The 13,539-nt window shown below is 33.2% G+C and overlaps 1 protein-coding gene across 3 annotated transcripts in view; it reads left to right on the top strand.

The window, feature by feature from the left end:
- The window catches only part of CADM2 (cell adhesion molecule 2), a 491,388-nt gene that overhangs the window by 361,871 nt on the left and 115,978 nt on the right, over positions 1–13,539 (top strand). For all 3 annotated transcript variants that reach the window (XM_017848170.1, XM_017848169.1, XM_017848168.1), the window contains one exon: positions 7,183–7,273. In XM_017848170.1, the coding sequence (XP_017703659.1) occupies positions 7,183–7,273 (91 nt within the window). The remainder of the gene's footprint in view (positions 1–7,182; positions 7,274–13,539) is intronic.

Genomic DNA, 13,539 nt, shown 5'->3' with positions numbered 1-13,539 from the left:
CAGACAAAATTAAAAAAAAAAAAAAAAAAAAAAAAAACAGTGGGGTTTTCCACATTTAAACGTTCTATAGACATTCTAAAAGAATATTTTTTGTTTCTCCAAAAGTCTTAGAGCATTTTGCTTTTAAAATATCTGTGTATTTTAGCTGGATACTTACAAGTACTGAAAAATTATTTGTGAATGATCGAATATATGCCTGTCTTTATACACTTGTGCAAAACTTCCACTTTTTTTTGCATTTTGAACAAAACTTTTATTTATTTACACAACACTTAAAGTAACTCTTACAATTTACTAAGCATAAGATATAAAGACACACAATTCAGTAAGTTAATTGTCAGATTTTGAGTGCTCAAAATGTTGTGAATATATGATAAATATACATTATATACATTCATGGATATTTAACAAATACAATGTTGAAAGACTTGACTTTTTTTGAAAGGCATTTTAAAACAGCATGAAAATTGCTAGTTTGCAAAAAAGATCTGAGTTTAACATATAGGACAGAACTAGAATAAATAAATAGCAGTCATATTAATTGATTTTTTCTAACCCCCTTTTAAACTATTACTAATTGGTACAACACAATACATTATATCAGTAAATGAAAAACAGAACATCATACACATCTCCAATGTACTGAACCAAAAGAGTCATTCTGTTTTGTGAAATAGCAGAGCAGGGTTAAATGTAACCCACATTGCTCCTACAGAGGAAAACAGAGGAATCATTTTCACAGTAAGGCTGAAATTGCTATTTAAGTAAAATTTGGTTTAGAAAATATTCCCAATTTCAATCCTTTGAAATATGTTTAAAATGAAAAACTATGAACCAGAAGAAAATCTATAATTATAAAATATATTCACAGAAAAAAAAAAACAAAACAAAATAATACACACTTTTTTCCTAAATCTTAGTAGATAATTTGGCAAAGGCATGCAAGGAAAAGTTTGGATGATGCAGTAGTGGCTTCATTACTATTCCTATCTGGGTCAGTAAAAAGTGGAGTAACACAGTAAGTGCATAAATTTAAGATTATTTTAGAAAACCATTTACATGTAATCTGTTGTGCATTGTGCCATTCCTGATAAATAATCCATTCATTTTGATATGTAACAAAATAAATAATAGAGAGAAATATGTTTACATGGGAGTCTCACACATTAAAATAAATAGTTTGCCGACATCCTGGAAAGTGAAGACTGTCAAAATTAACTCAGTTTTTGAGATGACTACTTTTCTGTTCTTTGGTTAGCTAACAAAGTATGGTAGTTCTAAACTCATTTACAAGTATTATTTCTAGAATATCATTGATATCTTACTAAAATGTTTTTAGAATAGCATTGCTTAATCAACTCTCTCATGTACAATAAACTGTCTGATGAAAATAAATAGAAATAATGACAGAGATCTTTATCAAAGCCAAAATTACTTCCTGCTGTTAAAAACAATTATTCGAGAGTCAAGTTTAAGATAATAACACCATTACTGTAGTACTTGTGGTTAATAAAAAGGTATTTGGTGACTATTCTAAAATGGCATATTTAAAGAGGAATAATTTGCATCATAGAAATATAAGCTAGCTTTGGCTGAATAATTAAATAAATGTCTTCACAATTGAGAACTACCTCTGCCAAAATCAGGTGAGTAAAAAATAGTTTACACATGTGGTATTTGCATTAAAGAGAAATTGGAATTTTTATCAACATAGAAAATTGTTACCTAATGATATCCAATGCAGATTATTTGTAACAGAGAGTGTGCAATATCCATTTAAGAAAATTTTTCTTTTTTAAAACTTTCTGTGGGTACATAATTGGCGTGCATATTTATGGGGTCCATGAGATGTTTTGATACAGGTATGCAATGTGAAATAAGCACACCATGGAGAATGGGTTATCTATCCCCTCAAGCATTTATTCTTTGAGTTACAAACAGTCCAATTACCTTCTGCAACTTATTTTAAAATGTATAATTCAATTATTATTGACTATAGTCACTTCGTTGTGCTATCAAATAGTAGGTCTTGTTCATTCTTTCTGATTTTCTTCTTGTACTCATTAACCATTCCTACCTCCCTCCCAAAACCCCAGTATCCTTCTGAGCCTTTGGTAACCATCCTTCTACGCTCTATGATTATGAGTTGAATTGATTCGATTTTTATATCCCAGAAATAAGTGAGAACATGTGATGTTTGTGTTTCTGTGCATCACTTATTTCACAAAACATAATGATCTCCAGTTGCGTCCATTTTGTTAAAAATGACTGGGTCTCATTCTTTTATGGTTGAATAATACTCCACATTAAATTAACTATGAACTAAGATTAAAAGTTAACCTAAGGTTTGCAACTTAAATATTTAACATTAATTATATGTTAATTAATTGATATATTAATAACTCTATCACTTAATAATTAAATATTAATTAATATTTAATATTCATTATAATGTTAATCTTGTTCATCTACATTCTAAGCATCAGACACTGATAAATTTCAATTAAGCATTTAAAAATATTTTACAATAGTGTAATAAAATGATGATGAAAAGATATATCACAAAGTTTATTGCTGGCCATGCATAGTAGCTCACACCTGTAATCCCAGCACTTTTGGAGGCCAAGGTGGGAGGATCATGTAAGGCCAGGCGTTCAAGACCAGCCTGGGCAACACAGTGAGACTCCATCTCTTCAAAAATGGGAGAAAGGAAGGAAGGAAGGAAGGAGGGAGGGAAGGAGGAAGGAAGGAAGAAAGGAAGGAAGGAAGGAAGGAAGGAAGGAAGGAAGGAAGGAAAAAAGAAAGAGAGAGAGAGAGAAAGAGAGAAAGAAAATTAGCCAGGCATGGTGGAGCACACCTGTGGTCCCAGCTACTTACTAGGCTGAGGCTGGAGGATTGCTCATGTGAGCCCAGGAGGCCGAGGCTGTGGTAAGCTGTGATCACACCACTGCACTCCAGGCTAGGGGACAGAGTGAGACCTTGTCTAAAAAAAAGAAAATAAAAAGATTACTTCCACTCATTTAATAATTATTTATTAAGCACACACTTTTTTTAAACACTATGCAAGACATGGAGGATATATCAATGACTTTTAAAAAGAACATCACACAAGGGTGAAAAAAGGAACTGCAGCAGTGGTATCTGATCAGATTTAAAGGTAATGAATGATGCGCTTAGCAAATGGCATTTGAATTAAGATTTTTAAAACATGTAAGAATTAAATAAGCAAGGAATCTCTCCAAAATGGAGCCTTTCTGATAATTTGTATGAAGGCAAAATGAAACACATTTATTAAAGAACTTGATAAAAATAAAATTGCCTGGAATTCAAATAATAAAACAGAATATTAGAAGACAAGAACATAAAGGATAGAGGCTATGCAGGACTTAAATGGTTTAATAATTTTTAAGATAAACGATTATGAAAGGTTTTAATTAGTAAGTTGATGTCACCAGATTTACGTTTTGAGAAGACAGTTTTGTTTAGTTGTAAGAATAAGATTTAAAGGGTTAAAATTTTGACACAAAGGAGATCATTTACTATTTTGGCAAACTAGATTAAAATAGTGGCTACAGAACTATGAAAAAATAGTGAATTAATTTGAAAATTATTTAGAAGATAGATTAACAAGAGTTCAGAGGTAATTGATTATAGAGAAAACAAGGAAACAGTAGGTATTTGGTATATGTCACTGCATGGATGCTAGTCGTATCTATAGAGTTAGAGATCTATGAAGGAGAAACATGTTGGGGGAGGATTGGAGACTGAGTTCGTTTTGAATACATCAAATGTGCCAGGCCTTTTAGATATCCAAGTGAACATGCCACATAGGCATTGCACATAAATAAGCTTGCGAAGCAGAACAGAACTAGGATACAAATCCATGAGTGATTGGTAAGTACATGGAAACTAAAGACATGAGTGAGGCTTAAAAGGCCTAGAGAAAATCATAAGAGAACAGAATTTGAATCCCATTCACCCTGATCTTAAACATTTAAAGGCTACATAGAAAAATACCATCCAACAGAATCTGAGAAAGTGTAGCCAGGGACCCGAGAGTTGAACCAGGAGTAGGTGTGTGGCAGGGAGGGGGTTGAGGAGCAGATGAGGCATAGGTATTCATGAAGGAAATCTAAGGAAGACAATTTTTTAAATCTCCTTTTTAAAATTATCTTTACATAAATTCCTTTTTTTGTTTCCTTATTTATTTGGAAAGATAAGTCTTAGAAACAGGAACTAATCAAACACTTGGAATAATTTTGAAGTCAAATAAATGAATACTGTCTTACATCTCTTGATTTTTAGTAACTTAGAGTTTATTTAGGTTATTCCTGAGAGTTTTATGGAAATGTGTGCTAAGTTTAATATTACCTGCTTTGGCGTTTGCTTATAAAGGAAATTCTGTGTGCCAGATCTAAAGGGAATGCTGAAACATGCTTCAAGGGAACATTTGTTGCACATATTCTCGCCTCTCCTGTACTGCTCAAACTAAACAGGCAGAGCAAAGCCACATTTTGCCTTCCTCTTTTCTCACAGCTGCCGGCCACCGTGTAATTTACCTTACTAAAGCAGATCCTGATGGCAGTCTTCCATTTCCCTTTGGCACGTACTATTTTTGTGTACTGAGAAGGGCAAAAGTGCCTGGGAAACAACACCTCCTCCTCACCAACCTCCCCACCCCACCCCGCGAGCAGTCCTCAACCAAAGACGATACATATTCCATAAACAGTCCTGTCTCTTGCCCATCAAGTAAGGTAACTCAGAGTCATGTCTTCCACTCACTCTCAGTTCCACAGTGGAATTGAACTCAATTTGCTTTGCTCACAGGGTAGTCTGGTCAATAACACAGGCTTCATTTACTTCCTTCCCTTCCTGTCTCACTTCTCAGAGCTTCCTGAGATTACCACCTGGCACATTCCCCGCTCAATAAAAGACACGCCTCTGGGTCTCTTTGTGAGGACACTGGACACCGTGTTAGGGTTCTCCAGAGACATGGAGCCAATAGGCTGTACATACATATAAAAGGAGATTTATTGTAAGGAATTGTCCATACGATTATGGAGGTGAAATCCCAAGATTTGCAAAGTGAGTCAGCAAGCTGGAAGACCAAGAGTGCCAATGGCTTAGTTCCACTCTGAGTCTAATGGCCTGAGAACGAAGAGAATTGATGACATGGTTCCAGTCCAAAGGTCTCAGGATCAAGACCCAGAAAGACCCCAAATTTCCATTCTATTCTAAAGGCAGGAAAAAAAGTCAGTGTTGCAGTTCAAACGACATCGGGCAGGAAGATTTCTTTTCTACTTGGAGGAGGAGCCGCCTTTTTATTTTATTTAGTCCTCCAAGATATTGGATGAGGCCCTTTCATATCATGGCGTGCCATCTGCTGTACTCAGTCTAGCAACTTTAATGTTAATCTCATCCAAAAAACAGCCTCACATTCACACCCAGAATAATGTTTGGTCGAATAGCTGGATACCCCAGGGCACAGTCAAATTGACACACAAAATTAAACATCACAGACACCCATGTTAACATAATTCTGTTTCCCAAAATTATACATGTCTGATCTTTCACCTCAAACTTTTTCCATAAAAATTAAACTTTCCTTTATAATACGTCATGGGGAAAATACATTTTGCTATATATATGTTTAGTTAGAGGTCAAAAGACCATAGACCTCAGTTTGACCAGAACAGTGTGGTTCACACATTAATATTTTCTCTTTTTCTTTTAAAAATGTCCTGCTTCAGAGATGAAATTATATGATTATCCTAGTCAATAACTGATTCCATAGATGTGCTGATAATGGAAAAAATTAATAAAGTATGTTTAAATCTGATATTCAATGTTTTCTAACAGTTAAAAAAGTATGATGAATATGTATCATATTTCTTCAGATTAATTTTCTTCCTAAGTCATTTTACACCACAAATATTTACTGTGATGTATTTGAAATGCTTATTTGCAACCAGAATATTATTTTTTATTATCTTAAATGCATTCTCTTGTTTAAAGAATTGACAGAGAATGCATTTGAAAAGCATACATAATTTTAAAGTATGATATAAACTATTACATTTTATATTATACTTTATTATTCTATATATGAAACATCTAAATAATATTTTCCTTAGATAAGGTAACCCACTTAAAAATTACACAATTGATAGTAACTCATTTAACTGGCTCCAAAATCAAAGAATGTGTCTAATAACAGTGCAGATCAATTCTTCTGTTACAGCTAAGAAGGGAAGAGTAAGAATAATTGTGATCTTCTGGAGAGTTCAGAGCCTGTTTTGTTTATTGTAGAGAATGTGAAGATAAGAGGAGAAGATGATTCCACATTGACTGTGGACCAGACAATGCCAGGACTAGCAAAGTCTCATAAAGAAAGAATGTGTTACTATTGTCCCTTTTTTGAGCTTATTTTCCATTTCTTCTATGAAATATCTTATCTTTGTGTTGATTAAGGAATATTGTATGTCATACAAGTTATACATATAAATGTCTGAAAATATTCTTTAATTCTCACTAGGGATGATTTATTGTTAAATGGGAACAAATAATTTTCTAACAAACATGCAGTAGCATATATAACAAATGTTAACTTTTAATAAAATCATCAATGCTATTCGAAGTGACTCACTAGCTGTACTTCAGAGCCAGCCGCATGTACCCAGTGCCACATCATTGCATTTTGAAAAGATTCTGCATAACGCTTGTGAGACAGTAATTGATCTTGAGTTCATTGTGGGTTCCTTATTGTGAGTCCCTGGTATTCCTGTAACAATGAAAGTGTTGTTATTCAGATGCACATGAATGCATTCAGCCCATAATAATAGTATTCATAGCCATCTATAAATAGTTTAAGAAACAATTGTATGAAATGCTTGATATTCATCTGAACCACTTTTTGCAATTTCACTTTTAAATTCAGATTTCAGAAAAAATACAACAGTGGTGCTCAGGAGATATTGAGATATTTTTGTTCGCTTTGCATAGACAGGTTGTTAGCTTTTTAAATCACACACCCTATTTTACCAAATCTAAGAAACCCTTTGTAAATATACGCAATTATAAGTAATATGTAAGAAATGCTGAACACACAGCATGGTGCACAGTTATTAAATATCTAGTTTTGTGTGTGTTTAATCACCCTTCTTAATATTCTTTTGTTTCTAGATACACCATCAGTTAAGATTATACCATCGACTCCTTTTCCACAAGAAGGACAGCCTTTAATTTTGACTTGTGAATCCAAAGGAAAACCACTGTAAGTGAGTTAATGAGCAATAAAGCTTTTTACTTTTTTCTGTTATCTTGCTTTGATTACAGGCTTTAACTGCAGAAATCCACAGTTTTTGTCGTTTCTTGGTGGACAAAGTGATCTCTAGAACAGATAACCCCATGAACCATGTCTTCATTAATGTCTATGGAAGATTGCTTTTTACTTTGTCATCTAGTGAAGTTTCTGGGAAGATTTCCAGATGGTATTTCTTTTTTATTTTTTCCAGTAAGATATTTTAACCTGAATGGAGTGTATCAGTCACTGTTTATATCATCAGACTCTAAAAGCTGCCCATTGTTGAACTTAGTTCTCCCATGAAAAACACAGAAAATACCGAAGCATCCCCAAAATATGTCCAGGTTTTAAAGTTACATGGAGAATGATTTTCATAAAAGGCAAATCAAATCTATATTTCTTATGAAACACCCAATGAAACAAGTAATGGGTCACAAACTCAATGAGCTTAACTGTAAAGTAATTTCATTATTAGAATATAGGCACGTCAATGTGATAATGTCACTTCAACTCTAAAACTTCACCTTTTGAAATTTGTGTTTATAAATAGCTAGTCAAAGAATACCAATTATTAAGCAGAACTTACATATGGATATTTAAATATGGATTATTTAAATTCTATTTGAAAGCAATATGATCATTCTAATATAGGAATACTCTAGGCCTAGCTTTATGAAATTTACTTGATTTTTTAAAAGATTCCAATTTATTTGAGTTCTGTTTAAATTTTAATAGAAGGAATTAAATTGTTCTTTGTATATAACTATATGAGATTGCTTCTGGCAAATCAGGTTAAATTACTAAAAATTTGCCTCCAATAACATTTATATTATTTAAGGATGTTTCATATTGTCCCATCAGGAATTTTTCTAAAATAATTGTATGATAGATGCCTGACATTTTAACTTCATCAAGTGTATGTATTATATTTTTTACCATATTAATAAAACCATGCCCTCTTTACCACAGTTTTGATATTTTTAAACTGTTCTCTCTTCTAGTAATTATTTTGCAAACATTGTTTTTCTCTTCTTTCCTTCAGATTTATCCAAAAGTACGTTTGTATACATTTGGATTATGTGCACAATTTATGCAATTAAATGAGGTGAAATTAGGGAACATGCTTTATAGAATGCTTGAAAATAAATGAGTGCCTGTTCTAGTAGCATCCGATTGTCTTACAATGATTCTTTGATTCCATATCTACTTCCAACTGTAGAAACATTATTTTACTTATGGAAATCATTAGACTTTACATTTTATATAATTAAATATTTAAGTAGTTTATATCACTCATCTAAGATATGGTTGAATGAATGTGTCTTCTTTTAATCTCTTTTCAGTTACCTAGAAATAATCTTGGATGTGTAATAATCCTCTGCACTGCAGATGAATGAAAAGCGCAACATTTCTCATTTATTTTATTTAAGAATACAAATTTCAAGAGACTTATAAAATGGAAAATATTACCTTTTGTCAGAAGTTTCCTGATTACTATCATTTTGCAAACAGAGAAAGGAAATAAGAAAGGCTTCCTATTTTGCAGAAGAGAAAACTAAGGCTCAACTAAAGTTTTAACTAAATTTTCCTATTTATCCAGATTTAAAATGAGTGAGTGAGAATTTGAATTCAGTTCAGTCTTGCCCAAACCCCTAACTCTTTCAATTATGTGCTGCTACTTCAATTGCTAAATGTAAATTTCCATTTATTCTAGCTAAAGTTGCTTCTGAAAAACTAGAATGGGACTGACAATGATTTTTACCAATGAAGTTGAGCTCCTAGATGCTTTAGGGCAGTGAACTGGCTAGTTTCATGATATATTTCACTGTTGCCATCCTCCTTTATTAGGCTTTCTTCTATATTTATATTATTTCTGGAAACTTGTCGAATTTCTACCAAACTAATCATTTCTGGTATGGGTTCATAACCACATAAAAATCTGTAATTTAATATGGTAGCTTTTGGCAAATAACTCATAAGCTCTACAACATCTTCAAAGTAAAGTAGTCATGATATGTTGCCTTCATCTTCACAGATCCCAATGTTATATTCTGTATGCTATGGTCCACAAGTAAATATGTATTCACTGATGTCTTATATTATATTCTCATTCACAACTTCTCCTTTATCATATTTCCTTGCAGACTGTCAGGACATTAGCATTAAAGTTAGAATCAACTTCTTTGATACTTTTCTTCATTTAGACTACTGCTTTTTCTTCATTCTTCATAATCATCTTAAATAAACTTCTCTATATTGTTACAGTAACTATCTTCTCCATTAGAGGAAGGCATTGATCCTTTAAAACAGTCTCATTTTAGCCTTTCTGTAGTTTGTATACTATTTCCAACAGTGCCGGATGAGGCAGAGAGGACAAAAAACAAGAGAAGTCTGAAATAATTGGATTTTCCCAGAAGGAAATCTTACTGATCATAAAGAAAAGTCTTACTAGAGCAAAAAGAACAGGATGCAAATTGAAATGGTTTAATCAGGGAGTTAGTAGGTTGCAGGGAAGTGAAGATAGTCACTAAAGGAAAGACTATCAACTTGAAAAAATGAATCAAAAAGTGGAAGAGGGATAAGAAAAAAATTTGTCAAACACATTTTAAAATAAAACATAACAATAATAACACATATAATGGGGAGTATTGCATATTTTAAAATAGCAACAAAAGAGTGGGAGTTGAAATGAAATGTGTGAAATACTCAATCAGCAGGTTAGAATGACCTGTTTCACTCAGGTAATCACTGTCAAAGTTCTACTCCATTACTTTGCAACTATTGTACCTGTATCTTCATTTTGTTATTTAAGAACCACTGAGAAGCAACACTATAGCTTAGCCTTTGAGTGAGGCCCCAAGCACTTAATATTTATCATCTTTATCATTTACCTGACCCACATCTCATTAGCATGTGAAAATCAGGAATGAATAGTGGCTGTATGATTTCTTTATATCCTGTAGCTGTCTTCATTAATGCATTTAATTTGTGGTCAAATCTTCATTGTTTCTTAAAAAGTATTTGACTAATATGTTTTGAAGAATAAGTTATTCACAATAATTAGGTTTATTAGTAGTAGGAAAAATCACACCACTATCTTTTGTGTAAATCACAACATCATGGCATGGCTCAAGTTGCACTGAGGCTGGTGTTCCGAACCTGCCCTTCTTTATGCTAATGTTGTTTTCCTTGTTCTAAATGTGAGGGCCCCAGTGACTGTTTATGAACAATCATGCCTTATTTGCCTGCTTTGGACTGAAGCCTTTTGCCATTTTCCTGTGAAACAGCTGCATAACTTGGGCCAGGACCAAATTGTTCCACTTGACACTACTATAGAAGCTTTCTATTCTTTCCTTAAAAGAGAGATTACTGTACATGTCTGTCCATTGTTTTAATTTTAGTTTAAAGTGCGGACCAAGCTAATGCCAGCCACTTTTCTTTCAAGTCGCCAGAGTTATTGCAACCCTCTTCTTTCGTTGGCTGACTTCCCAGACAGCTTTCAGGCAGTAGCATTATCCGTTTACAAAAGTAAAGGAAAACACACACACACACACACACACACACACACACACACACACATCATGAAACCTTTATATTACATTCAAGTCATGACCTTAAATGGTATGAGGTTGCCCCCAACACGCTGTAACTAATGAGTCATCATTCATTTTAATCAAATGTGCAATGCTTTTTAAATTCACCTCCAAAAAAGCAATGTGACATTTTCAGTGAGATAAATATGTATTTGGCATCCATTCTGTAAAAGAAAATAATTATGGTATTGATAAATTTTTCTATATATCCAGCACAATGTTTATGTTGTACTTACTATTTTACTTTCGGGTAACCACAATTTTTCTTTTGTTTTTGCCATAAATTTAGTATGCATAATTGCACAGCACATAACATTCCAATTCTATAAAAGAAGAAATAATTTAATCCTTAGGAAGACAGATCACATACTATACAGCAACTAGTGAGATGTTTTAGAGAAATAATTGCACATCTATTTTTGAAATGGTCAAGAATTAAAGAACTCTGATATGTATATATTAATGTATTTTCTATTAGCATAATAGAGAATTTTAAACAAACAAACAAAAATAGACAAAAGGCTGGGTGCTCACACCTGTAATCCCAGTACTTTGGGAGGTCAAGGCAGGAGAATCCTCTGAGGTCTGAGGTCAGGAGTTCAAGACCAGCCTGGGCAATATGGCGAAACCCCGTCTCTACTAAAAATACAAAAAAAAAAAAAAAAAAAAAAAAACGGCGGGGGGGGGGGGTGCCTGTAATCCCAGCTACTGGGGAGGCTGAGCAAGGAGAATCTCTGGAACCTAGGAGGTGGAGATTGCAGTGAGCCGAGATCACGCCATTGCACTCCAGACTGGGCAACAAGAGCAAAACTCCATCCAAAAAAAAAAAAAAAAAAAAAAAAAAAAATAAAAGAAGAACAGTTTTATAAAAGTCAATTTTCTTAGCCTAAGATTTACCTTTTTACAAGTCACAGGTTATTTGCTAATCATTATACAGGCCAATTACCATCAGACGAAATGACAAAATAAACCAGGAATTACAGAAAGCAAGTTATCATCTAGAGTGAAATGTTGTTTACCAAAATAAGATGAAATATGTATTTTAAAATAATATTAATCTATAATAGCAATTTTACATTATTTGACCTAATATGTAGCAGTTGTTATTACAGAATATTTACCTCTCTCCTGCTATATAGAAAATCTCTAATTAATCATCGAGACCTGTATGTTATTTTCAAATAGGATGCCTAAGCTGTCATGCTTTGAGGCACAGAATGTTTTGGGGTATTGTAGAAAGAGAATGAGGACCTAGGTTTAAATTATAAATCTTTGGATATCCATGGCCTGAGTAGTCCTGAGCAAATCACTTAACCACACCAAGTATTTTATTTTCTTCCTTTTTTTAAATTGATGAACTTTATTTTTAGAGCAGTTTTAGGTTCACAGCAAAATTGAGTGGAAAGTACAGAGATTTCTCCTATACCTCCTGCCCTCACCCACTCACAGCCTTCCTCAGTATTGACATTCCATACCAAAATTTTACATTTGTTATAATCAATGTACCTACACTGACTCATCATCATGACACCAAAGTCCAATGTTTACATTAGGGTTCACTGTTGCACATCTAGTAGTTTTATCTCTAAAATGAAGAACACAAAATTTAGCAAACAGGTAGTTTTAATAATGACAGTGTATATGAAATATCAGCCTCCAAGTAATTGTATGATACCTCATGACAATGAGGATGATAAATTATTATTTGATCAAGGAAATACGTACAGTGTATCTCAGCAAATTTCCAACTCTGAGGTCTTAATTATATATTTAATACACATGCTAATATTAGGCTATTATGGCAGTTCTGACAACTGAGTTATCATCTCACATATATTCTCAGGCAATGGAATCCAAGACTTCAGGCAAAATAAACACATTTCAGGACAATGGGTCTGTATTTTCAAAAGCATATTTAAACAGCAAAGGAACCCAGACTGAAGTCATGACAAAACTGATATAGCAACTTGGATATTTTATTTGAAGTTAAACAATAATAGTAATAAATTAGAGAGAAGAGAGGCAGTGTCATGAACCTCGGTTGGCGTAAAATCCAAAATAGTTAAAATGAGACACTGGAAAATCCTGAGCCACAGGAAAAGCCCCTTCACTAATTTACCTTAATTTTAAGGTAATACAAGTTTAGATCAATTTGCAAGGAAGAGAAGGAATTAAGATTGAGTCTTAGTTTGATACGTGTGGGAAAGGCTACACTCTGAAGCAGTTTTACTGGGATGAAAGGGACTAAGTGGTTAGCAAGCTTTGACAAAGAACAAATGCAGATCTGGAAGGCCTTCAGCAACCCTAACTAAGTAGATGGTTTGGCTCAGGAGTGGTGACGAATCCAGGGTCAAAGATTTATAAGACCTTGTTTTGGCATAGTTTTTCATAATTTTCTCTCACGCATAATTGTTTAATTTAAATCACACACCTGTTATGTTGTAAAAGGTTTACAAAGACTGTTGTAATCATTTCAATTTTTTTAGATGAGGTAAAACAAGCCTTGTTCAAGTTATATGTTGAACACAGCTGATAAATGGTAGAACTGGGATTACAAGCAAGTTTTCCTTTTATAGTAACAACAATGATGGTTGTATTTTTTTGTTTTTTGTTTACCCAGTGATTTTAGCATTGATTTTTTTT

This window comes from Rhinopithecus bieti, unplaced genomic scaffold, assembly GCF_001698545.2.
Source record: "Rhinopithecus bieti isolate Rb0 unplaced genomic scaffold, ASM169854v2 scaffold_29976, whole genome shotgun sequence".
NCBI classification, from domain to species: Eukaryota; Metazoa; Chordata; class Mammalia; order Primates; family Cercopithecidae; genus Rhinopithecus; species Rhinopithecus bieti.
The sequence above is the reverse complement of the archived record's forward strand: the minus strand, read 5'-3'. Positions and strand labels throughout refer to the sequence as shown.